General features: G+C 38.5%; 1 protein-coding gene and 1 non-coding gene across 6 annotated transcripts in view; both read right to left on the reverse strand.

Moving 5' to 3' along the window:
• mmd (disintegrin and metalloproteinase domain-containing protein mind-meld) overlaps window positions 1-10,036 on the reverse strand; it is an 84,153-nt gene extending 74,117 nt beyond the window's left edge. For all 5 annotated transcript variants that reach the window (XM_090161339.1, XM_090161337.1, XM_090161336.1 and 2 more), the window contains exon 1: window positions 9,477-10,036. In XM_090161339.1, coding sequence (XP_090017465.1) covers window positions 9,477-9,558 — 82 coding nt within the window. In that variant the 5' untranslated portion in view covers window positions 9,559-10,036. The remainder of the gene's footprint in view (window positions 1-9,476) is intronic.
• Window positions 10,037-23,606: 13,570 nt separating this feature from the next.
• TRNAR-CCU (transfer RNA arginine (anticodon CCU)) lies at window positions 23,607-23,679 on the reverse strand. The gene has a single exon. It is a non-coding gene; the product is annotated as a tRNA-Arg (tRNA).
• Window positions 23,680-24,818: the final 1,139 nt, after the last annotated feature.

Genomic DNA, 24,818 nt, shown 5'->3' on the forward strand with positions numbered 1-24,818 from the left:
GAAAATAAATTCCAATATAAATGAGATACCGTTCCCGCGCCATTTCCAATTTCATTACATCCTAATACATAATCACGTTAAACCGCTTTTCAATTACAAAATTTCCATAGAGGGATAAAAAACCGGGGATGGGGGAAGTCAATTTCAAAAACTAACAAAGCAAAACTATATTCGGGTATACAAACAAATTGTTTACCCAAGGCGGGTATTGTTGCAAATGCGGACAATGACATCGCATCACGTACAGTTGAGAATGGGAAACTGAATATACCAACGATAACCAAATGTAGGGAGATTCGGTTTATCGGCGGTATCTTGAGAGGACTCTCGAACGGAGAACGGTCTTCGCTTTCACTCCCGCGACCCCTAGTGGCCATGTTTTATTCATGGACTTCATGCCGAATATATTCCGATACAATATCGCCAAAATTGCCTCCTTCAAAAGCATCCTCGGACATTTCGAATTGAACGCGGATAACGGAATGTTGCTGGAAAGACGAAATAACGGCTCTGTTCGTGACCCTGATAAGCGTATACGAAATTCTCTAGCCATTAAACCTCTGTTGGCCATTTCGACGTATCCTTAAATGTTATCGCCAGTTTCTTAAATATGCGAGGGCTTTTTACCGCTCTTGCGGGAAAACAAACATTTAGAGCGAAGGCTTTCACGCTTTTATTTATACTAGTTGCCGACAATTTAAATGTTTTTAGTTGGAAGGAAATAAAAAATGTAATCGATTTATTATGAAAAGATGTATCCGATTTATTATGAAAAGATGTAATCGATTTATTATGAAAAGATGTCATCGATTTATTATGAAAAAATGAATCCGATTCGATTTATTATGAAAAAATGAATCCGATTCAATTTATTATGAAAAAATGTATCCAATTCGATTTATTATGAAAAAATGAATCCGATTCGACTTATTATGAAAAAATGAATCCGATTCGATTGATTATGAAAAAATGTATCCGATTCGATTGATTATGAAAAGATGTAATCGATTTATTATGAAATGATGTAATCGATTTATTATGAAAAAATGTATCCAATTCGATTTATTATGAAAAAATGAATCCGATTCGACTTATTATGAAAAAATGAATCCGATTCGATTGATTATGAAAAAATGTATCCGATTCGATTGATTATGAAAAGATGTAATCGATTTATTATGAAATGATGTAATCGATTTATTATGAAAAAATGAATCCGATTCGACTTATTATGAAAAAATGAATCCGATTCGATTTATTATGAAAAGATGTAATCGATTTATTATGAAAAGATGTAATCGATTTATTATGAAAAGATGTAATCGATATATTATGAAAAGATATAATCGATTTATTATGAAATGATGTAATCGATTTATTATGAAAAGACGTAATCGATTTATTATGAAATGATGTAATCGATTTATTATGAAATGATGTAATCGATTTATTATGAAAAAATGTAATCGATTTATTATAAAATGATGTAATCGATTTATTATGAAAAGATGTAATCGATTTATTATTAAAACATTTACCGATTTATTATGCATTTAAAAACAAAATCTATGTTTAGTGAAATAAATCTTTGATTTCCACTTAAAAAATAGAATTGCAAAATAGTTTCATAGAAACTTAAAATGCAAAATACCATTTTGTTAGAAGAAGTATTTGGTATTTTTTATTTTTGCATTTTGAGTTTCTAGGAAAATATTTAGCATTTTGCATTTTGAGTTAGAAAAGTATTTTGCATTTTACATATGGCATTTTGAGTTAGAAAAGTATTTTGCATTTTACATTTTGCTTTTTGAATTTCTATTAAACTATTTTGGATTTTGCATTTTGAAAAATTTGCATTTTGAGTTAGAAAAAATATTTGGCATTTTACACTTTGCATTTTGAGTTTCTAGGAAACTATTTAGCAATTTTCATTTTGAGTTAGAAAAAGTATTCTGCATTTTACATTTTGAAAAATTTGCATTTTGAGTTAGAAAAAGTATTTTGCATTTTACATATTAAGCGTCTAGGAAACTATTTTGAATTTTGAAAAAACCAAAAGCATCTTGAACAAACCAACCTTTTTTTTTTTTCAAATTCTGTTGTAAATTGAAAACTGCAAATAATTGTTGTTTTTAATCTGTGCAGTTGTGCTCCCCTAAGTGGAGCCGCTCTGTAACGCACGCTAAACAAATAAACCTATTCATTAATTCAAACATGATCGCCTCAACATAAATATTCTTGTAGGGATATTATCCGAAACTCGTTCAAAATTTACCGAAATTCTCATTTGGCATCTTCAATTTGAAATTCAAAGAGAATAACTAAACGCTGGAAATGTAATCTACCGTTAATTTTAATTAAATCCGGGCGCTCGTAGACAACTTGAGAAACCGGAGTCAGCCCTCCATACGGAAGTGGAGTCGCGGATACCATTTAGTTCGATATAAAATAACGAAAGACATCAAAGAACGAAATAAATATTGGATCTTTCAAAGAGGTTTATTTTTAGAATAACATCTCGTTAATTAGGTCGATTACGAAAATTTACAGTTCTTCATTTAAAATATTAACGTTTGAGTTTCGGAAAATGAATTTCTAAAAATAGACAGTATTCTAAAGCTGCAAAACATCAAAGGTTCTAACTAATAAATTATGAGCGAAAAATTGTATTCGACTTCGTAAAACTTCAAAGACTAGAATTCACAAAAGAGCATTTTTCGAAATTAATTAAAAATTTTAATTAAAATGTCACGAAATTAATGAGAAATTTTAATGAAAATACTGAAAAAGGATAAGTAGACGCGTAACAATGGGGGCTTTCACCGCGTACGGATATTTCATTATTTACAAACCATATTTTTATCCAGAGCGATTTAATAAAAAAATAGGGAAATAGGGGATTTTTCAGGCTAGAAATAGGGTGAAATAGGAACCAAATTTTGAGAAGTAGGAACCAAATAGGGAAAATTTTAATAAAAAATTAGATAATTATTTAAACTTTAATTTTTACAAACATGACTTTAAAATAGGATATTTCTAAAACTGACATAGTTTTAATATGTAAAAACATTGTTTTACTCAAAATTATATAGTTCAACTTTACAGGGAGGCTCATTCTGAATTTTACCGAGTATTTCAATTTAGCCGAGCTCGTGGCGCCACGTAATGTCGTAAATTATAGGTATAAACGTTAATTGATACAATTCTGGTTCAAAAAGTCTTGTGATAAACGTAACGTGGCCGGGAGTAGTGGCGTGCTCCTGTAATCCCAAGCGTCTGGGAGGCACAGTTTGTGGATGGCCGTTTGAGGAAGACCACCAATCTCCCAACGGGTGGTCGGAATACTTCCTCACCCCTGTCCCCACGTATCCCCCCGTTGGCGTGGCCGTTACACATATCTCGCCCTGATTAATCGACTAAAAAAAACATAAACATAACGTGAACCAGTCTAGAAAATCATTATGGCATTTTCTCGGATAATTATAATCTAAAGTTATGTTTAAACTTTTTTAAATTTTCCTGAAAAATAAAAATATAACATGAGAAACTGGTAAAATAATTGGCATATTTTTCGTTGGCTAAAGCAACTCTTTCTGGGATGAATTTCTTAAATGAAAATATACCTTCGGCATCGTAAAATACGCGTAAGCAATTTCTTATTCGTCGTGAAAAAAATAGAAACGAATCTACATAAGAAAAAAAGGAAGTTTCATATATTTTTTACAAGAAATAAAAAAAGGTTTGTGAGAATATGGTCAGCAAAAGAAGTCGGCTTTTTGAGACTTATTACAATTTCCGGGAAAGCTTTGAATCGATAGACTTCCAACAATAGGATCCTCCTCGATTCAGCTCCACACCGGCCCCGAAAATAGGACGAGGGGACCGCGCTCTTGCTCGCCAGAAGAACAGAGAAACACTTTTAAAAAAAAACCTACAGCTCCAAATAAAAGGTCATTTTTGTTACCTTAATTTCAAAATCAATCTACGCCGAAAAAATGTAATTTGATGAAAAATTCATTTAAATGTATGAAATATCTCCAAATTCTTCAAATTTCCCGACTTTTCTCAAATTCCCGGATATTTCCCCGACTTTTCTTAAATTCTTCAAATTCCCTGACATTTTCCGGACTTTTCTAAAATTCTTCAAATTCCCTGTTATTTTCCTGACTTTTCTCAAATTCTTCAAATTATCTGACTTTTAGACCCATATTATAATTATCTGACTTTTAGACCCATATTCAAATTCCCTGACTTTTAGACCAATATTCAAATTCCCTGACTCTTAGACCCATATTCAAATTCCCTGACTCTTAGACCCATATTCAAATTCCCTGACTCTTAGACCCATATTCAAATTCCCTGACTTTTAGACCCATATTCGAATTCCCTGACTTTTAGACCCATATTCAAATTCCCTGACTCTTAGACCCATATTCAAATTCCCTGACTCTTAGACCCATATTCAAATTCCCTGACTTTTAGACCAATATTCAAATTCCCTGACTCTTAGACCCATATTCAAATTCCCTGACTCTTAGACCCATATTCAAATTCCCTGACTCTTAGACCCATATTCAAATTCCCTGACTTTTAGACCAATATTCAAATTCCCTGACTCTTAGACCCATATTCAAATTCCCTGACTCTTAGACCCATATTCAAATTCCCTGACTTTTAGACCCATATTCGAATTCCCTGACTTTTAGACCTTATTCAAATTCCCTGACTTTTCCTGGTTTTTCAGTAATAAAGATTTACTTTGAGTTATAACAGCAATAATCAAATATAATAAAAAATATAGTCAGCTTCATGTAAAAACACTCCACGATTCTCATTCGAAAGTGACTTCGCTCGACTTAATTAATTTGATTTGTTCGCCAGGTAGCATCCGAATTGACTGTCGTCAGGTTGTAATGATAGGCGGGTGAAGTACGCCCAAGTTAACGTGCGGCGAAAACGTGACTTGTCTACTGACGTAATCATTATATACTTAAAGGGTCACAGACTAGTTTGAAATTTACTAGCTTCCAGGAAATAAGGATGCTAAAATCGATCATTTTCGGTAAAATTACAAATATTTTTTATTTTATTTGAAAAGTACAACGTCTAACTACCAAAATATAAATAAATATCTTATAACTTTTCGCTAACTTTACTAGGGAAAATAGATTTCGAAGCGTGTTTTATAGGGATGTCCGAGTACTCGGCCTTTTTTGAGGTCGATTACTCGAACTCGAACTCGAACCCGAATAAGTAATTGGAGAATACTCGTCGATTACAGAGTACTAAAAAATTACATATTCGGGTACCCGATTACTCGAAAAAGCTGCTATCTAAACTCGTCGAGTATTAGTTTTTTCTATCCTCGTTGCTTCAAAGTCGAAAAGGGGTTTTTACAACTTTTTGGAGGGCAATAAACGGTACCTACAAAGAAAACTTTTCAGCATTGAAATTTACTTTATACTCCTTTTAAATTTAATTACATCATTACTTGAATAAAACCAGCTCCTAATCAAGTACTCGATACTCCGACTCGTTAAAAAAATTACTATAGGTTTTTTTTAGTTACTCGACTCGAATAAGATAAATTATACCGTTAATCAAGTACTCGATTACTCGAATCGATTTCAATATTACTCGACTCGAATAGTCGATGAAAAAAATTTGATATACTCGATAACCGACTCGATTGCCTAAAACCACGAATCGCACTACCCTAGTGGTTTAGTTAGACCAAATATAATATAGACCTCGTACCATAGATTCGAAAAAACGGCATCGCGCGTAATAAATAGCGTTTAGACACTTCCTGTAGGAACTCCGAAAAAATCAGGTCCGTAGTTACCATGGTAAGTGGTAACCAACTAAAGATAGCAACCGATGGAGCCGGATTTTTCGGAGGTCTATAGGGTACAGATTTCTATATTATCTTTGGTTATCCCTGACCTTTAACGAAATTATTTAAATGGCAAAATTTTTCCCTATAGAGTAGTAGCACTCCGTAGCTTTGGCCATGGCCGCCATTGTGGGCGCGAATTTTTATGAATAGGAAAAAGCATGGGTGACGTTGTGTGACGTAGCACTGCCATTACTCTATATTCTGGAGATACCTGACTCATCGAGTTTTTCTAGGTTCGTTACAATCACCAATTTAGCGTTACTAAAGACTGTACTCAATTTAAAATTTCGGTAATCGATGTACATATTTTTAAAAAGGTAGTTAGCACTCGATTTTCCCAGATACCTTCAACACGTTTTGATATTTTTCCAGATTATTTCCGTAGACTAACAATCAGCGGGGTTTTGGTGGGAACAACGCGTTTTCCGCTGTCCCAGACACTTTTGAGTCATCGTCGGGAACGGGACTTTTCCGAAATGACGATTTAAAAGTTGGTTGACTGCGTTCATATTGATCTACGGTCGCCGTCGCCTCGTAGGTGCGCTCAATATAAATATAGCCTATTGTCATTAGCGGGAGAGGCTTAGTAAGGGTATATCGTTTAATGATCCTTGTTCCCCTGATAAATCTAGTTTTAATACGATTATATCGTTGATAATATGTTTGATTTAGGATCGAATTTTCGGATATGACGAAATATTGGTTCGGTTCAAACGACTTCTTTTATAAGAGGAAGAAATTATAGGTTTTTACCAGACGAATTACATTCAACTTGTAGCGGCTACAGTCTCAAATTTTCCGATTTAATAATTGATTAAATGGTGTTAGCAGATTTGACCAGAACGATTTTTTTTAAATAAGACCACAATAATATTCTCGAATAGAATACGAATTGATTCAAATTACATTTTTGTTTAAATTATAATAATGTTTATAATAATATTGAGTGTTAGAGTAAATATTTCTACAAATTGATGCACTTAATGCAGGTCTCCCAGCGATTTTTTTTAATACTATAGGAATTATAGGAAATGAGAATATATCAATTTATAGGAACATTTTAGCTAAAAATAGGAATTTATAGGAACATTTTAGCTAAAAATAGGAATTTATAGGAACATTTTAGCTAAAAATAGGAATTTATGGGAACATTTTAGCTAAAAATAGGAATTTATAGGAACATTTTAGCTAAAAATAGGAATTTATGGGAACATTTTAGCTAAAAATAGGAATTTATAGGAACATTTTAGCTAAAAATAGGAATTTATGGGAACATTTTAGCTAAAAATAGGAATTTATAGGAACATTTTAGCTAAAAATAGGAATTTATGGGAACATTTTAGCTAAAAATAGGAATTTATAGGAACATTTTAGCTAAAAATAGGAATTTATGGGAACATTTTAGCTAAAAATAGGAATTTATAGGAACATTTTAGCTAAAATAGGAATTTATGGGAACATTTTAGCTAAAAATAGGAATTTATGGGAACATTTTAGCTAATAATAGGAATTTATAGGAACAATTTTGAGAAAATAGGAAATTATAGGAGCATATTGAAATTATAGGAATTTATAGGAATTATAGGAACTCTGGGAGCCCTGTTATTGGAACTTATTTATAAACTTAGGCTTAAACGTACTAAATGTTGATTTACAAATATTTACAGGGTTGCCACAAACATTTCAGTTTCAAATCCCTGAATTTTCCCTGACCTTTTAAAGGACAAAATTTGTCAATTCGAAACTATAATACTTAATATTTTACTTTTGTCTGATTTTAATCTTTGTTACTCCAGCTTTTTTTTCTCTTTATTTGAGTGCAGGGGACTCTTCAGGTTATAGTTTAAATCTCCCGACTTTTCTCAAATTCTTGAAATACTCTGACTTATCTCAAATTCTTAAAATTCCATGATATTGCCCGCTTTTGAAGGCCTACTTTCCAATTCGCGGATTTTGTACTGTTATCCCTGACCTGTTGTAACCCTGATTTAGCGGCCCCTTGTAATCGAAATTTCCCGTCAATGTTTGATTCAACCAGTGTTTCAGGATTCAAAGCCAAAAATATATTGTAATTACAAGCATTTCCTAATTATAAGAAAAGATATGAAGTAAAGGATAAATTCAGAATTACAAAATACAAAAATAGAGGAAATACAGGATAAAATAAGAAGTTACGGTCCCCATTTGGAATTACAAGGAAATACAGGAAATACAGGGTAAAATAAGAAAAAATATGACAACTTTATAATTATAGGAAATACGGGATGACGTAAATTTCAGAATTATAGGAAAATATAGGATAAAACATAAAAAAATTCCATTTCAGAATTATAGGAAATACAGGATAAAACACAAAATTATGGGCCCACATCAGAATTATACGAAATTCAGGATAAAATATGAAATTGTGGGCCCATTTCAGAATGCTAGAAAATACAGGATATGAAATTACGGGCCCACTTCAGAATTATAGGAAAATCAGGATAAAACACGAATTTATGAACCCATTTCAGAATTATAGGAAATACAGGATAAAACACGAATTTGTGGGCCCATTTCAGAAGTATAGGAAATACAGTATAAAACACGAATTTATGAGCCCAATTCAGAATGATAGGAAATACAGGATATGAAATTATAGGCCCATTTCAGAATTATAGGAAATACAGGATAAAACACGAATTTATGGGCCCATTTCAGAATGATAGGAAATACAGTCACGATGCGAGCTTTAAAAAAACTCAATATGAAATATACCCTATTTGATTAGGAGAAGGCTCAATCATTATAACGTCACCTTACTTTTACGGTTTTTAGCTACAATATTAAACCACCCTTATAAATAAAGAACAGAACTTTCGCGGCCAGCGAATTACGGGAGAGATATTTCCCGCTTTATTCTTAAGCAGCCATCGCTCTTTTTACGCGGCCTTTATCTCGATTTCCCTTCAAATACTGGCATGCAGCGCAAAACAAAAAAAGTGGGTAACAACAGTTCAGTAGCTCAGAAGGGAGTACGGGAAGCAGGGGCGGAGGGGGCCCCAGTGAAACTAAACAGCTGGCCGCCTCTTTCTGTGCCCCATCACGAGATTGTCATCATTCAAGTACTGGGACGTTGCGAAATCCAAGGGATTAAGCACCACTTCCTTTTTTCTTTTTAAACCATCCATCGACCGTACTAGACGGATTAAGCCCCGCGGAGATTCGACTCAATTATTTTAATAGTTAATTAAATTCATACGGTAATTTATTCGCTTCAGAATTAGTCTGTTAACCAAAAATCGAAAAAATATTTTTTTTGGTCTATTTCGAAAATGAGAACGATTGGGAAATGTTTTAGTGAAGCGAAAGCGAACGTGAACGGAGATCCCCCGCGCGTCCGCCGACACATCGCGGCTTCGCTCAACGACGCGAGACGGTTAAAGCGGGGTGCACCCAGCGACTCTTTAACGCGGGACCGAGGCTTAAGTCGAATTTGGCAGATGCCCCGCTGCGGTTTTTGAATCGGTTAGGCTTAGCGCGTCGCGTCGCTTTCAATCGGGGAGAAGGACGCGAAAAGCAAATGAAAGAAACCTACCTCGTCTTCGTTTGATTAATCCGAGTCCTCGATACGAAGCACCATAGCAAAAGAATAAAGCCACTAAATAGATGAAACGCATCTTCTACGTGAGCATGGCATATTTCCGAACCATAGCAGTGACACTTCGATCCGTTAGCCGTTCCGCCACTGCCCTGCGCCCGCCGCCAGCCGCCGCTACCATCGGCAAACGCGAGAAACGCTCGCGCGTGCTCGCTCTCTCGTCGGTCGCCCCACAATTTCGAGCTCTCGAGTGAGTTGGGGGCCAGAGAGAGAGATGGATGGATGCAGCGCGGCTCTCGGGGATGCGGCGATGGGGAGCGTGTGAGCGCACCAACGGCCAGTACAGATCTCGCTCCCCTGTCAAAGATGGCGTTTGAGGTGCATGACCGAGGCACGCTGCAGCTTCTTCGTCTCCCAGAAAACACTACCAGCCAGTCACACGCGCGATATTCGGCCGGCCAGCTCCGGGATCACGTCGCCTTGTATTTCGCGTCAGTTCCTGGACGGGAGCGGACAAAATGCGCGACTCTTACCGAAAACACTCCGCCCGTCGTCTGGCACTGGCTCGACTTCTGGGGGGCGGAAAATACGACGCGAAAATCGTTGCCGGCCAGAAAGCCGAAGAGATTTTCGAGGTGGCCGTACCACCCCCTCCCCGCCTCATTTTTTTTGTCTGCTATTTCTACCTTTAGCGGCTCGGCGCGGCTTTCGGATCATTAAAAAACTTGCTAAAACGCGAGCGATAAAATTACACAGCCACAACCAGTTCCCGACCGCTGTTTTAACACCTTGCCGCCGACCAAGGCCTTATTACGTAAAAAGGGACGGTGTTTTTATTACACATTCCGGACTTTTTTTTTGATAAGGTTCGCGGAGGATTATTGCGGCTATAAAAACCGTTTCTAACTCTCTCCGATAGCCCCAAATAGCGCCTCGTTACCGAAACGAAAAATAAACTGAACTTTCATTTCAAATGACGCGAAATATTTTTTCCCTTTTAATTCGCGACCGAAAACTATCGCAATCTTTGGTTCGCCATTGAAACCTAGATAGGTAGCAGCTTAGTTTTTCCTCATAGTTATTCGTAAATTTTACTTAATTAATAATAACACTTGCATTTTATTATAATTTTTTGTATCGTTTGCTTATATTTTGACAAGTTTATTTAAGAAAACACATAATTATGACTTTTTAAATTGTCTTAAGCAGACGCTAGGTCATAGGCGCAACCTCGGAGAAGATAGCGCCGTTACGCCACCTAGATTCGTTACTGTTTCGCGGCCAAATGTAGGATAAGCCATTTAGTACAAACCATGAACGAAAAAAAAAGTCATGTAAGCTAATTCTTTTAATATACCTAAGGTGAACTATGAAAATAGAATACTTTTTGAAATACAGGGTTGCGTTCTCCTTGTGTGGGGTGCTGTGTGTGTTGCTCCTAGTTCCCAATAAATGATAGGCCTTTGACCAAACCAGTAGAATTGTTGATTAAAACTACAGTTGTATAATTTTAATTCCTCCGCCAGCTAAACTGTAAAAACCGACGCGTTTGACGTCAAGACATAAAAAAAAATCATATCTCCGATATGGTTTTTTTTATGAGCATCGTAACGTCAAATCGGAAACGCGAAAATTCGTGCAGTAACAAAATGTTGGCATCGATAATTCATCAATGTTTTTGATATTCGTTACTGAACGTACCCAAGATCGGTTTACAGAGATAACGCCATTAGAGGCCGGTTTTTTAATAATCCAAGTCTTACCAGATGGCGCCAAAAGTTTGAAATATACAAATACTATTTTTTCGTTTTTCTTTTTTATGCCAAATTTTTTCCTGAGTTAAATTTGGTTTATAGTATAGATATAAAAAATCGCTTAAAATAGAGTTACTTGTTTTATGTAATAAATCGTATTTTTTCCTTTTCTGACAAAACGTTAAAATTAGCGCCATCTAGCATAAATAAAAGCATTAAAATCAAAGGACTTCCTTCTAATTATATTGTTTAAATGTGGGTAACGTGAGAATCGGAGTACCACGCCCTAGTTTGAAGTGACATCTAGCTATATAATTATAATATCCTTATTACAAATGTAATTTTAAAATTCATAATTTAATTACGTGTTCCAGAGATAAATAAAAACTTGAAAAATAAATGAAATGCAAAGGTATAACCACTGGAACTGAGGAAAATGGAATTGTTTTGGAGCACAAAGCCTTTTCGGCAGCAGATGGTATCTCTTGTGATACGACTGAAGAGTTTTGAAAGACGATGGAATGTTATTTGGAAGTTTATTGAGAGCGGAGTTGGTTGCTAGCGATTACAGCGCCTCTGGCGATGGGGAAGTGCCTTTAATAATGGAGAGAGAAATCGGTAGCTAAGCCTTGGCCTACGGCCGATTTAAAGTTCTTTCAGCTATAAAATAATCGATCTCGTTTTTCATTCGTTGAGAAATATTCCTTTCTACATTTTAGCGAACGCTTTACAGCGCCTCTAGCGGATACAGTTTCAACTAACGGTATTTTCATATATTATACCAATATTTTCAAAAATGTAATTTTTCCGCCAAATTTTAAAATCATTTTTATACAAAAAGTTTAAAACATTCAATTTCATATCAATATACGGGTGAAATAATAGTGTAATAAGGTGTAAACTCGGTTACGCAAAAGCTACAGTACCGGAAATAACCAAATCACAATGGCGGTATTTCCGGATGCTTAAGATGAAGTAAAAAAACCGTACACGCAAATGTAGGCTTCCTTTAGATAAAAGTACATAAATTGAAATGTATTTTTTCCATCGCGTGTTCGGCTTTAAGTGCAAAATTGAAAAAAAAACACAAATTTCTTTTCAAAAGTGAAGGTCTTTAAAAAAAGGAAATAGTTTTACCTTGAGTCACGCACGAAACCTTTCAACCATTTTCAGGGGCGGATTAACCCTTTCGGCGCCTTTAGGCACAGAAAAATTTGGCGCCCCTTGGCATTGGTCAGCTAAGGAGGGGCGTATCGGGTTTAAAAAATAAATAAATATATTTTAGTTTCCCTAAATCTTTACGGCGTTATTTTGATTAGGGGCAAGCCAAGTACATGGACCGTGGGGCTTTATCAGAGTTTTGGTGCCCCTAGAAAAATGGCGCCCTAGGCACGTGCCTACTTTGCCTAATGGTTAATACGCGCCTGACCATTTTTGAAACCAACAAAATAATTGACCGCACTAATTTCATATTTCTGACACAACTGGCGCTGGTTACGTTAAAAACAAGCTGCAGCCTTCGTTCGAGCAGGAGTTTTCGTCCCTTTGACGTTGTGAATACGCTTTGGCAGCGCCTCTTTAACCTTATGACGTTATAAGGGTAAAAATTATCATTGGCTGAGATATTTCAAATGGAAATTGTGAAACATGCTGACCATTATTTACGTTTAAAATGATTGATTTCAATTAATAATTTGATTTTCAATTATAATATATAATTACGAGTTCATAGCTACCTCTAAATTTACAGTTAGCCCTTTGTAACGAAAAACTTAATTTTCGTATCAGCGTTAGAACCAGGTGTTTTTTTTATTTACAAATTAAAAAAACACTTTTTCAGCATTATTTTTCTAAAGGGAAGGTTCATACAGCTACCGAATAAACGATGCCAACGACATCTATCAGTTACGTGTATGATGGCTGTAATGTAATTTTGTTTTTCGTCAGTATAGTTCACCAACCCAACTGAAGAGGGCACTACCCACTTTTATAGTTCATTTTCGTATGAATAATTAAATTAAACTATGGATATAAATACATTTTCTGAATTAGAAAATCATACTCAATCAGCCGTAACCAGACCGGTACCCAGACACCAAAACTCAAATTATTTTTGCTGGCGCCAATGCCTTGATACTCAAAATCGTCATTTTGAACTCTCGTGAATTGGGTAAATATACCGAAATTTGCTTTATTTTGTTATTTTTTTAAATTATTAATTTCGATTTCGTTGAACACATTTAAAACTAGCTTTGAAAACGGTAGCAATGCTAGTTTATTTAAAGAAGATAACTCCACGGGGTAGAAATGTGGTTTGCCTAGAAAATTGGAGGAGGAAGGGAAGTCTGAAAAGTTTCAGTGGCTCCCTTTTTTGGGACCTTTATCAAAACTCTATGTTTCGTATGCTTCGGTGTCCGAATTACTTTAAGCCTTGGTATAATAAAATAAACCTTAATTCAATATTATTTTAGGTAAATGTAACGTTACATTTGTCTTTAAAGAAATACCTTTGGAAATCCATATGGCACGAAATCTGTTTAGGAAAATAATGTAAATTCACCGTTCCAGTTAAAGAATTAAATTATCTTTGACCTTTACAAACCGTTGTCTTCCAGTCAAGGGCGTATCCAGGATTTTATTTCAGGGGGTTTTGAGGGAAAATTTCAAGGGGGGGGGGTGCTGACGGAAGTTTCACTGATTTTTATTAGCCCCCCCCCCCCCCGGTCATCAGCATTTCGGGGGGGGGGGGGTTTTAACCCCCAAAAACCCCCCCTTAAATACGCCCTCGTTACTCGAGCTTGGCAGATATTTTTTCTTTACCCATTAATTTAGATAGCATGCAATAGAGCGTTCTATAAAATCGGCCCAAAACCGGCCAAACGTTTCATACAGACAATAGAGCTAGTTCAGCAGGACTAACAAATTTTGTTATTCTTTGGTTTAAGATAATTCGGCTTATGTCCTGTCTTTATATGAATATTTTAGAGACGTACCTTTTAGGAGTGGTAGGAAGGACCCAAGGTGTTGAAGTATGTTTGGGGTTAAGAATATTTTCATGATCTCAGTCTCTTTTTAAACCCGTGGATTAATTTGGGACTAGCATTTTGCTTATTTGCCATCATACATTTATTACAAAAATCATTTAAAATAAGAAAAACGTTGCGGAAAGCCGGAAATTAGTGAAGCCTAGGTTAGCAACTACGGTACTCCTAAAAATCGACTGCTCTCAATTTCTTACGGGTTTGCCAGATAAATATTTTTCTTTCACATAAAAAACCGGCCAAACCTTCAACTCCTCCGAACTCAAAAGGGGGAAAGCACACCACACCGATTTTATAGAACGCTCTATTGTTGTTGTTTTAAAACATTTCGCTTTAAATTACCGAAAATTGTATGGTATTTTTTTTTCAATATTTCATCTTTTGGTGCAGTAAAACGCGCGAAAACCAAATTTCCCAAAACTAAAATAAAAAGGTTTTAAATATTTACTGATATTAAATTGTGATGTAGCTCGCTAGTAAACGTATTTATCCTTTTTGACTCATATACAAATATTTTAGATCCTATCTTTCGGTAGTTGAGCAATCGATTTTTCTTTGGGTCGGTCGGGTTGAGGATGCTCAAGCGAGGGGTCGGACAATCAAAGAAATCCCGTACACTTTCCAAGAAATCCGAAATTAAAAATCCGGAGATTTTTTCAAAATTTCGAAATTCGCCAAGAAATCAAGAAATAGAAAAATCGTGAAACCCGAAATGAAATTTGGAAATCAAGCGAGAAATCGAGAAATCTTGAAATCTAGATTTCAAGATCTCGTACACATTTTTATCGCGGCAGATTTTCGTCTCGATGTGGCTGACGGTTATTCTGACGTCACTATGTTAACTTAACAAACAACAACGTGAGAGGGGAGCGCGGGCAGAGGGGATTTTTTCTCTCGTAGGCGGGGCCAAAATCGTCAGAGTGATCCTACCATACGGCAGGATAAGCTTTCCAAATACATAATTATATGAGGTTGATTTTCATCAGGGGGAAGGAGTTTACCTTTCGAGCCTGAGGAGGAAAGCTATAGCGATAACTCTCCAACATGGACCTTCGAAGGCTTCAGGCCATTATAATAAGTACCCAGATAGCGTCATGGTTCAAAATGTATTACACGTGTAAATATTTTTCTGGCTAAGTATATTTAATTATTTATAAAGCATATTTTCCAAATGTAATAGTTTTAAAAAATCAATATACTTTATTATGTAAATGCATTTCGTAAAATCTGCGGGAGCCTGCTAAGATATATTTCTAGCCGTATAGTACACTTCTGCCTAAGAGTATATTAGATAATTTAACAGATAGACCATACTTACTTACTTACTAGTAAATGCGTTACTAAATGTTACAGGGGAGTGGGTCGCTTAAATGCCCCTTCGCGTATCACTATTTCATTCCCAAATCTAGATTATAAATTATTTTAGCTTACATCCGAAATTTAGTACTTGTTTTTATCATTTCTAACATTAGTGTATCATAATTTATAGCCCGGTGTACCTAGCAACTGGGGCCATACCACCGGAGGCCTATCATCATCGTGCCCTACCAGTTATTGCACACTCTAACCCATTTAGGGCCTCATTTATAACATTAGGATTAGTTTCCTAGATTTAAAACATTAAATAGCCATAATTTTGGAAGAAACCTAATTAGGCTGAGCGCCAAATCGTGGACGTCACTCTCTCGGCCATCCCTGCCATCACCGTCATCATGTGTCAGAATTTATAGCCCGGTGTACCGATAAGATTTAAATCACACCACCGGAGGTCTATCATCAGAATGCCCAACGCCCACGTCCACAAGCCCGGACAGATGACAAATCCCTACCACTTATGGTCACACCGTTGACGCAAGCCACTCAACCCAGCAGAAGGGGCAACAATGGGACGACCCCACCTACGGAGGTGGAGAATCACACCCTTCAGAAAGAGTGCCTAAAGGGAGACAACGGGCACAAAGCGGTCCGCATAACCCAGCACAGCTGGCACCGGATATCCCGGTGGACTCCAAAAGGCCGGAAGATGGGACCACTGCGCCTCATACGGAAACCCGCCACCCCACAGCAGGCAACAGTGGCTTCTTAAGAAGGCTGGATCCCCGGGGCGGCGGCAATGTTTTGTGACAGCCCCCAGGACCGTGCAGAAGTTTTCACGGGTCCGTCTTCTTCAAGTTTAATCGTTCTGATTTGCACCCCCCCCCCCTAGAGCTTCTCTGAGGGCACCCCCTGCTGCCCTGGTACCCGGGGCGGACCGAGCCCCCCCTTAGGCCGCCACTGGCAGGCAACCCAATCCTCCGAGGCGGCCAGGCTGCCTGGACCCTCTCCGTTAGCCGGAGCCGAAGCTCAGTTACAGCCCACACCTGACCGAAGTCGGAGGTGGAGATAGGACCATTTGAACGGAGCTAACATCTCCCAGTGCGCCACCGCCCTTATGGGTTACAAGACAAGAGCCGGACCCCGACTCCCCGGTTAAGCCACCAGTTATTGCAAACTCCGACCCATGGAGGGCTCATCACCGTCATCACGGTCATCTCCGCCATCCCTGCCATCTCCACCATCACGGTCATCTGCGCCATTCCTGGCATCTTCGCCATACCGGCCATCTCCACCATTCCTGCCGTCACCGTCATCACAGCCATCACCGTCATCACGGCCATCACCGCCATCACGGTTATCTCCGCCATCACCACTATCCCTGCCATCACGGCCATATCCACCATCCCTGCCATTACCGCCATCTCCGCCATCACGGCCAACTTCTTTAAAACGTTGCCAAAAAAAGGTGTTATATTTGGGGTAGCTGGGGTTGTTAAAAAACCGAATTTGTGAACAGTCCTCGTCCCTTTCAAAAAGCCTTGGCAACCCCTTTATGACGCTCCTGGTCACTACGATTTTTTAAGCTTCAAAACTACCAGCAAGAAAAAGTTTCATTCTTTCATAGAGACGATCGTCACCTGTGTTTACGTTTTACGATTAAAAACACCGTTTATCACGAGTTATCAGAAACTAATGTTATGGCAAAATATTCGTAGTTACCTGGAAGCTTTCGTAGTTACCCGAATGTTTTTAGTTAAATGGCCGCATAGGCTTACTCTTCTTACCTTACTTTGAAATCCCAAAACAGCTGATTTGAAACAGCCTACTGAATCATGGTAGTTTTACAGGAGGCAGCATATTTAATTTCAACCTGTCGACCAAAATATAATGTTGCATAATCTCGTTAACCCTATAAAACTGATTTTTATTTTGAATTGATTTCTTAATTTATATCGTAATTGTATTTTATTTTAAATGCACCAAAGAATTAAAGATTAAATGTGGAAATCTGTCGTACGGAGAAAATATTCCACTTAAAATATCGATTGTTTTGGAATGTAGGGTACCTTAGAAATATACTAGAAACCAACCTAATCGCTCAATTACCAGAAAATGGCAAACGAATGTAGGTGATGAAGGATATCGCGGATATGTCGGTGATGGTTGGGGTGGTCGAGGTGGCGTTGATGGCGGAGATGGACGTGATGGCGGAGATGGACATGATGGCGGAGATGGACGTGATGGCGGAGATGGACATGATGGCGGAGATGGTGGGGATGGCGTTGATGGCGGAGATGGAGTTGATGGTGGAGATGGACGCGATGGCGGAGATGGACGAGATGGTGGAGATGAACGAGATGGTGGAGATGGACGTGATGGCGGAGATGGACGAGATGGTGGAGATGGTGGAGATGGACGTGATGGCGGAGATGGACGTGATGGCGGAGATGGACGAGATGGTGGAGATGGACGTGATGGCGGAGATGGACGTGATGGCGGAGATGGTGGGGATGGCGTTGATGGCGGAGATGGAGTTGATGGTGGAGATGGACGTGATGGCGGAGATGGACGTGATGGCTGAGATGGACGTGATGGTGGAGGTGGACGTGATGGTGGAGATGGACGTGATGGCGGAGATGGCATGTCAGTGATGCCGGAGATGGTGGGGATGGCCGAAATGGCGTTGATGGCGGAGATGGACGTGATGGTGGTGATGGCGTTGATGGCGGAGATGAACGTCATGGCGGTCCTGGCTGAGATGGCGGCGCCCACGTTTTGGCACGAAACAAAGTCCATAAATGCGCGCGCAGGAAAAATAGTTGGCAATTTTCCCAACAAGGCGAAAAACAAAACAGTCACGTAGGGTGGGGGGGGTCTTCTTCATTGATAAATGGCGCCTAATAAGGAAAATATTCGGTGCGGCTTGTAAATATCGCGGCGAAGTCGGGGAGCGCAGTGCTTTATGAATAAAGAGTAATGGAGATAAGCGGCGCAACGAGGGCTGGAAAAGAGCATTCCGCGTCTCTCTCCCGGCAATCTTGTTGTTAGTTAAAAAGCGCTAAATCTTTTCCGGGGTTTTCGGGCTAAATAAATCTTTCGCCGCTTATTAAGCTCGTTGCAGCAGTTCCGCGCCAAGGCACTAATTAATGGAAATCCCGTATGCAAATTGCCGGGGAGGAATTAACGCGTAGAGCTAGAGATAGATTTCGCTTAAGCGGACTCGAGGGGGCCGGACAATAAGACGCCGGATAATACGCTACGATGAATCGTTTTATCGAAAACGCGCCCGCAGTTTATCATCTCAAATATATCAGGCGAGGATAAATATCGGTTTACGTTCTAAGGTTAAACAAATTTACCGAAAAGAGGTGGAATTCACTATTGACTGGTTATTTGGTTACGCAACTCTCTGTCGACCGAAAATGGGCGCCATTGTAAGCGTGGACGGAAAAACTAGATTCCGACCGAAAACTTGCCGCTATTTTAAGCCGGATCGGAAAAACTAGATGCCGACCGAAAACTTGCCGCTATTTTAAACCGGAACGGAAAATTTGGTGTCGACCGAAAATTGGCGCTATTGTAAGCCTGAATAGAAAATTTAGTGTCGACCGAAAAATGAGCGCTATTGTAAGCGTGGACGGAAAAACTGGATGTCGACTGAAAACTTGGTTCTGTTGTAAGCCGGAACGGAAAATTTGGTGTCGACCGAAAATGGGCGGTGTTATAAGCCTGGACTTAAAATCCGCTTTAGGCATGGTTTCGCATTTTTAAAAGTGCAACGACAAATCATCTACGTACACAGAAATCCATAGCTCAACTTGTAATGCTTATCGCGGCAGAGTTCCGTCTCGAAGTGACTGACTTTTTTTTTGACGTCACTATGTTAACTGAACAAACTTAACAACGTGAGAGGGGAGCGCGCGCAGAGGGGATTTTTTTATCTCGTAGGCGGGGCCAAAGCCGTCAGAGTGATCTTACCATACGCGATACGCCAGGATAAGCATATTCCAAGTAGAGATAAGGATTCCTGACTTAGCAGAATAAAATTCAGGAGAAATGTAATAGTGCTTTCAATGCCACCAATGTTATTTTCAAAGTAAGTCATAGCCGACGACATTTTGAAATTACACTACCCCCCTCTTTAGATTATTTATTAAACCACTATTAAGCGGATAACAGTTTTTGAAACAGAAAGTTTACTAATTCATTGTGGACGTATTCGCATGGGGAATTGTATAATTGCATCCACCATGGACCAGGAATGTAAGGGGACCCACTGTTCAGGCTTAAAAAGCACGCGTGAATACTGGGAATAGGAAAATCACGGATAATTTTAGTTCAATGTGGACAAACTTGGCGTCGCTGAAGTCGATTTCCGGCGTAGTTTCGTAGAGAAGCTGCAGCGTTCACGTTCAACTTTGACAAAATGGCGCCGTTAATGTCGGTTAAATGATTAGGCTTAGTAGGTCTTAGACCTTTTATTTTTAAAGTTTTAACAAGAATGTATTTATTTATATTTTGGAAGAATGATTATGTTGCGACAATCGCCGGGCACGTTGAACGCCTTTCCCCCGTCTCGCGCGGGGGGAAAGACAAAACGTCACCGGCGTTTGATTGCCATCGCGTTAGGTGACGTAAATTTTAAGCAGCCAATGAAATACCGGGACTATTCGTTTTATTTTAAGCGGAGGAGCGTACTGGAGGGGGACAACGGGTGGATTGAGAGAAAGGCTAAAAACCGTCTCGACATAGACATTCTCCCTAGGTATAAATAAATACATTCTTGATTTAACCATTGTGTTAAATAAAAATAACCAGTAAGCTGCCTATGGCTGAGGTTTTTTTTAATCAAATTCACTGGAATCCATTTCATTTCTAAACTTAAAAAAGTTAATTAATGAACTAAGCCTAACCTAACTTTCTCACCTAAGCCCCGACTAAGCCTCTCGTCGTGATATTTGAACAGAATTCTTGAGGCGCTTTATAGAAGCTGGTGTACCTCGGTAAGCCTTCCGATTTAGGACACGCCTACCGTGTCAGAATATCGGGAACAGTGAGTCCCCTTACAAGGAGAGTACCCGAGGTGTTTATTGCCGATTTAGTTCAAAGTCGGCCGCAATGTGAACCTATATGAGATATGATTTTTCCCAAAAGGAGACGTTGCACTACCCATTCGATTTGCCATGACAACCGAAAATGTTTTTGACCACTTACAACCAAAATAAGATTTTTCCCTTATTTTACCCAAAATTTGTTACAAATTTACCCTAAAAATGTTTCAATTTACCCAAACTTGATGACATTTACCTAAATGTGGTCCAAATTACACATTTCGTGATTTTCAAAATTTTTCAAAATTTTCGTAGCTAGGACCCTGTGAAACCGAGAAAATCCCATGCTTTTTTAAATGGATATTTTACCGTTTTAAGTGATCAAAAACATTTTCGGTTGCTATAGCAAAACGAATGGGTAGTGCAACGTCTCCTTTTGGGAAATTTCATATCTCATATAGGTCTACATTACGCCCGACTTTGAACAAAATCGGCAATAAACACCTCGGGTACTCTCCTTGTTAAATTCTTGGTCCATGCGTCCACTATTAAAGCCAAAGCTGTGACGTAACACGATTTGAAAAACTATATCTACAGGCCAAACAGTAGTCAAATAAGTTCTACCAGATTAGTAAATGTACACAACGCTAAAACTCTCACGTTGAAGACACAGATATCAGAAATATTCAGCTGTGAAAAAAAGGTTTTTAAAAAAAATTAATGTCTTTATTATCTTCATAATTAGATTCTCCGCGAAGAGCGTAGGCCTAAAAGAGAGAAGAGTCTGTCTCGAAGACAGTCACTGGGTTTCGGGAGTTTCGAGTGGAGATAGCCTCTTGGAAACAAGGACCGGAAAGAGAAAGGGGAGCGAACGCCTACTAAATTACCCTCTAAGCCTTGGCGATCAACTTTTAAGCCTCAATTAATTACCTTACAATTTCCTTCGGGGCTCGCCGTGTCTTTCCCTTTAACTGTCGCACGAAAAATACCGAAATAGATGGCGCTCTGTACACATTCCCTTTTTAGACGCGAACTAAAGAAGATTACTTCGAAGAGCTCAAAATGTAATTAGCTCATTATAGAGATTTGTTTTTACTTTTTCTTTAATTTGAAAAGATGTTTTCTTACTTTTGCGTTTACGAAGTCGTAATTAACTCAAACTAAAACTAAAATACAATAACCCTGGGTTTAAATCGTAATCAATCATCGATGAAAACGACGGCCAATACGGATAAACGCGCGAATAGGCCTCGACACTCCGCTAAGTAAAAAAACCCGCCTTTCATACGACCGTCACCTCGCTTCTTTAATCAGAGAAATATAATCCCAATAAGCGCGCCACCTATGGACGAAAAATGAAAATATAAAAAAGAAGTCTCAGAGAAAAAATAATAAAAATATATATATCGAACCGAAAACATTTTGACGAATGGGATTTGGCCAGGAAGAGAGCGTTTAACCGTTATTGTTTCCATGGAAACCATTCGGTTCGTCAAGGTGTTCCACCGCTCATATCTTCCCCACTTCCCGCCAAAGGAAGCGGAGAAAGAGCCGAGGCTTAATCACGTGACTTACTATCCGACGAAGCCTTCCCCCAAAATATTTCCTCAGTCACTGGCCTCTTGTTTTCCTTCCGCGCCCTTTTACCCCCCCACCCGCCATCATCTTTATTTTTTTGCCCCCAACGACACTTGACCCCTCGCATCGCCTCTTCACGGCGTTCCAGTTATAACGTTTACTCTTATAGCGCCTTCGGCGGTTTTTTTTGCGTCAATCTTACGCTACTCTTGCTTTTAGTTATTTTTTTACGCGCGACTTTTTTTGCTCTTTCTGTAACGAACCAAATGTCTCGTCGAACAATTGAATGTTGCTATACACTCTTTTACGAAGTCGGCCATTTCATTACAGGCCTAATTTAAAATAGTACAGGCAAGGGCGCCTGCACATGCTCATCAGCTCGAGACGTCGCGTGCAATTGACCGCGTGAAGCGGCCTTGCATGCAGTATTTGAAATCAGACCTGTAATAAAATGACAGCTCTCACAAATAAGGATATAAAAGAGTGATTTTAAATGTAAAGTCAAACACAGCGCGAAACGTGAGATTTCAGGTAGAAATAGTTGTTCATAAATAGACCTAACGTTTTATTACTTTTATAATTACCAAAGGTAACATAATCTTTAAAAAAATTATAATAAGCGAGTTACAATAATATCTGACGCATGCGCTGTAAGGCAAAAAAGCAGAAGACGATGGAACTATGACGTCTTACCTAAGCGTGACCTCGGTGACCTATGAGGTCAATTTAAGCTTAATTTTGTTATGAAAATGTACCATCGTAATAGTAATTTTTTAAAGCCGATAGATGGCGGTGTGGTTTTTTAATTATAGCCTAATTTCGCCAATGACTATCGAAATAATTACGTGTTTGAGGACTGTCAACTAACTAGTCTTTGGAACTGTCGGGTAACGTTGCCTGAGAATTCGACACCGCTTGACTGTTTGACGGATCTGCCAAGGCTTATTAAAATTGACACCCTTTCAAAAGTAAAAATAATGATGAAATAGTGAAATTGATTTTTATAAACACTAGCTTCGTTACTGACAGTAATTTGGTGAAGAATGACGAATGTCCGGTTTCGAAAACTATCATTAACCCGAATCAGTCACTGTCATACTTCTACACACTTATGTTACTTATAATTTTACGTATATTTAGCTTAATTGTGGATCGTATTTTTTTTTATTTATTTGAAGGTCATTTGCACGTAAAACCATTTTCAATGAACTGTGAAAGCACAACCGCTATAGTTGACCTGAGCGCCTACAGATGGCGCTAGTTGTACGAACAATAACTTCGATTACGAACCTAAATATTTACAATTTTTAAATTTAAATTAAACTTTCGTAGTTATTGAACTGCTCTCTATTTTATCGCAAATTCTGTAAAAAATAACAGCCGTGCTACCTCCGGCGGGACTCGAACCCGCAATCCCCGGTTTAGGAGACCGATGCCTTATCCATTAGGCCACGGAGGCTGACAGGCACGGTAGCTTAATACAGCGTGCAAAGATTGGTTCAGCTCAATACTAGCTTTGGTTTGAATTTAATCACGATTAAACGGTAATTCAAACCAATTTTTAATTAAATTCGTAATACCTAAAATTTTAATTTAATTACGTTCGATTTCAATAAAGGTTTTGTAACGCGACAAGGGGGTTTCAAGTACAATTGCTCAGTTAAAGGATGCAGAAATGCTAAATTGCCAATAAATAATAAATCGGTAGAATGTTCGAAGTATTACGAAGAGTTAAATTGGGAATTAAGCTAATTTTGGTTCGAGTAGTTGGAGGGGAATCGGTAGACGTCATAATCTACGTCATAATAGGAGTCGAAACCCGCGCTTCGATTGGGGGTATTTAGGCCAGGCACCAGCCATAGCAGCGCTGTTCACCCTTTTCATTGTACGATTAAGCGATCGATGGTAAAATAATCGATAGTTAGGGCGAGGCGGGGGAGTCAAATAGCGTAGTCCCGGCTCCGCGTACGCTCGAGGCTCACCCCATCCTTCCTTCCACTACAATGTCTTCGTTAAGCCTCGGCCACAACAATAAAAGGAGAGCGAGAGCGAGATCGCGGGCGGTTCCCTCAACTTCTAAATGCCGGCGCGAGCTGCGCCCTCCCTCGGGACCCGAGCCAAGCTCGCAGACGGGAGATCATAGCCTCGCCGGATTTCTACCCCCCACCTTTCCTCGGCGGTCGTCCTCTGAAGAGGAAACATCAGTAGGCGTATTTCCGGATCTAATTTCATCGCCGCGCCAATAATAAAGTGACCATAAAGAAATAAACGCGTCCGCCAAAAGACGCCAGATAGCTGTAAAATTAATTTGGTCGCGTACAGATTTTAAGCGCTCAGCTCCCCCTTTTCCACTTTAATACATTTTTAATTTATCCCCGTGACATTTCCCCTGGTAGGTAGCTTATTTTCGAGCTCTAGTGCGTGGCGGCTAGAACACTTCTACAGGCGTTCTTAGAGCAAAAATAGACAAAATATTTTATGGAAATTTAAAGCGATTGCGTTGTTGGCGAATTAAATTGAACTCAGGTATTTTTAAATGTTATTTGAAAAATGTTTATTCAAAGACTAAATGAAGCGTATATTTCCTAGATCAATGTG

Source organism: Leiobunum rupestre, chromosome 10, assembly GCF_980474605.1.
Source record: "Leiobunum rupestre chromosome 10, qqLeiRupe1.1.hap1, whole genome shotgun sequence".
NCBI lineage: Eukaryota > Metazoa > Arthropoda > Arachnida > Opiliones > Sclerosomatidae > Leiobunum > Leiobunum rupestre.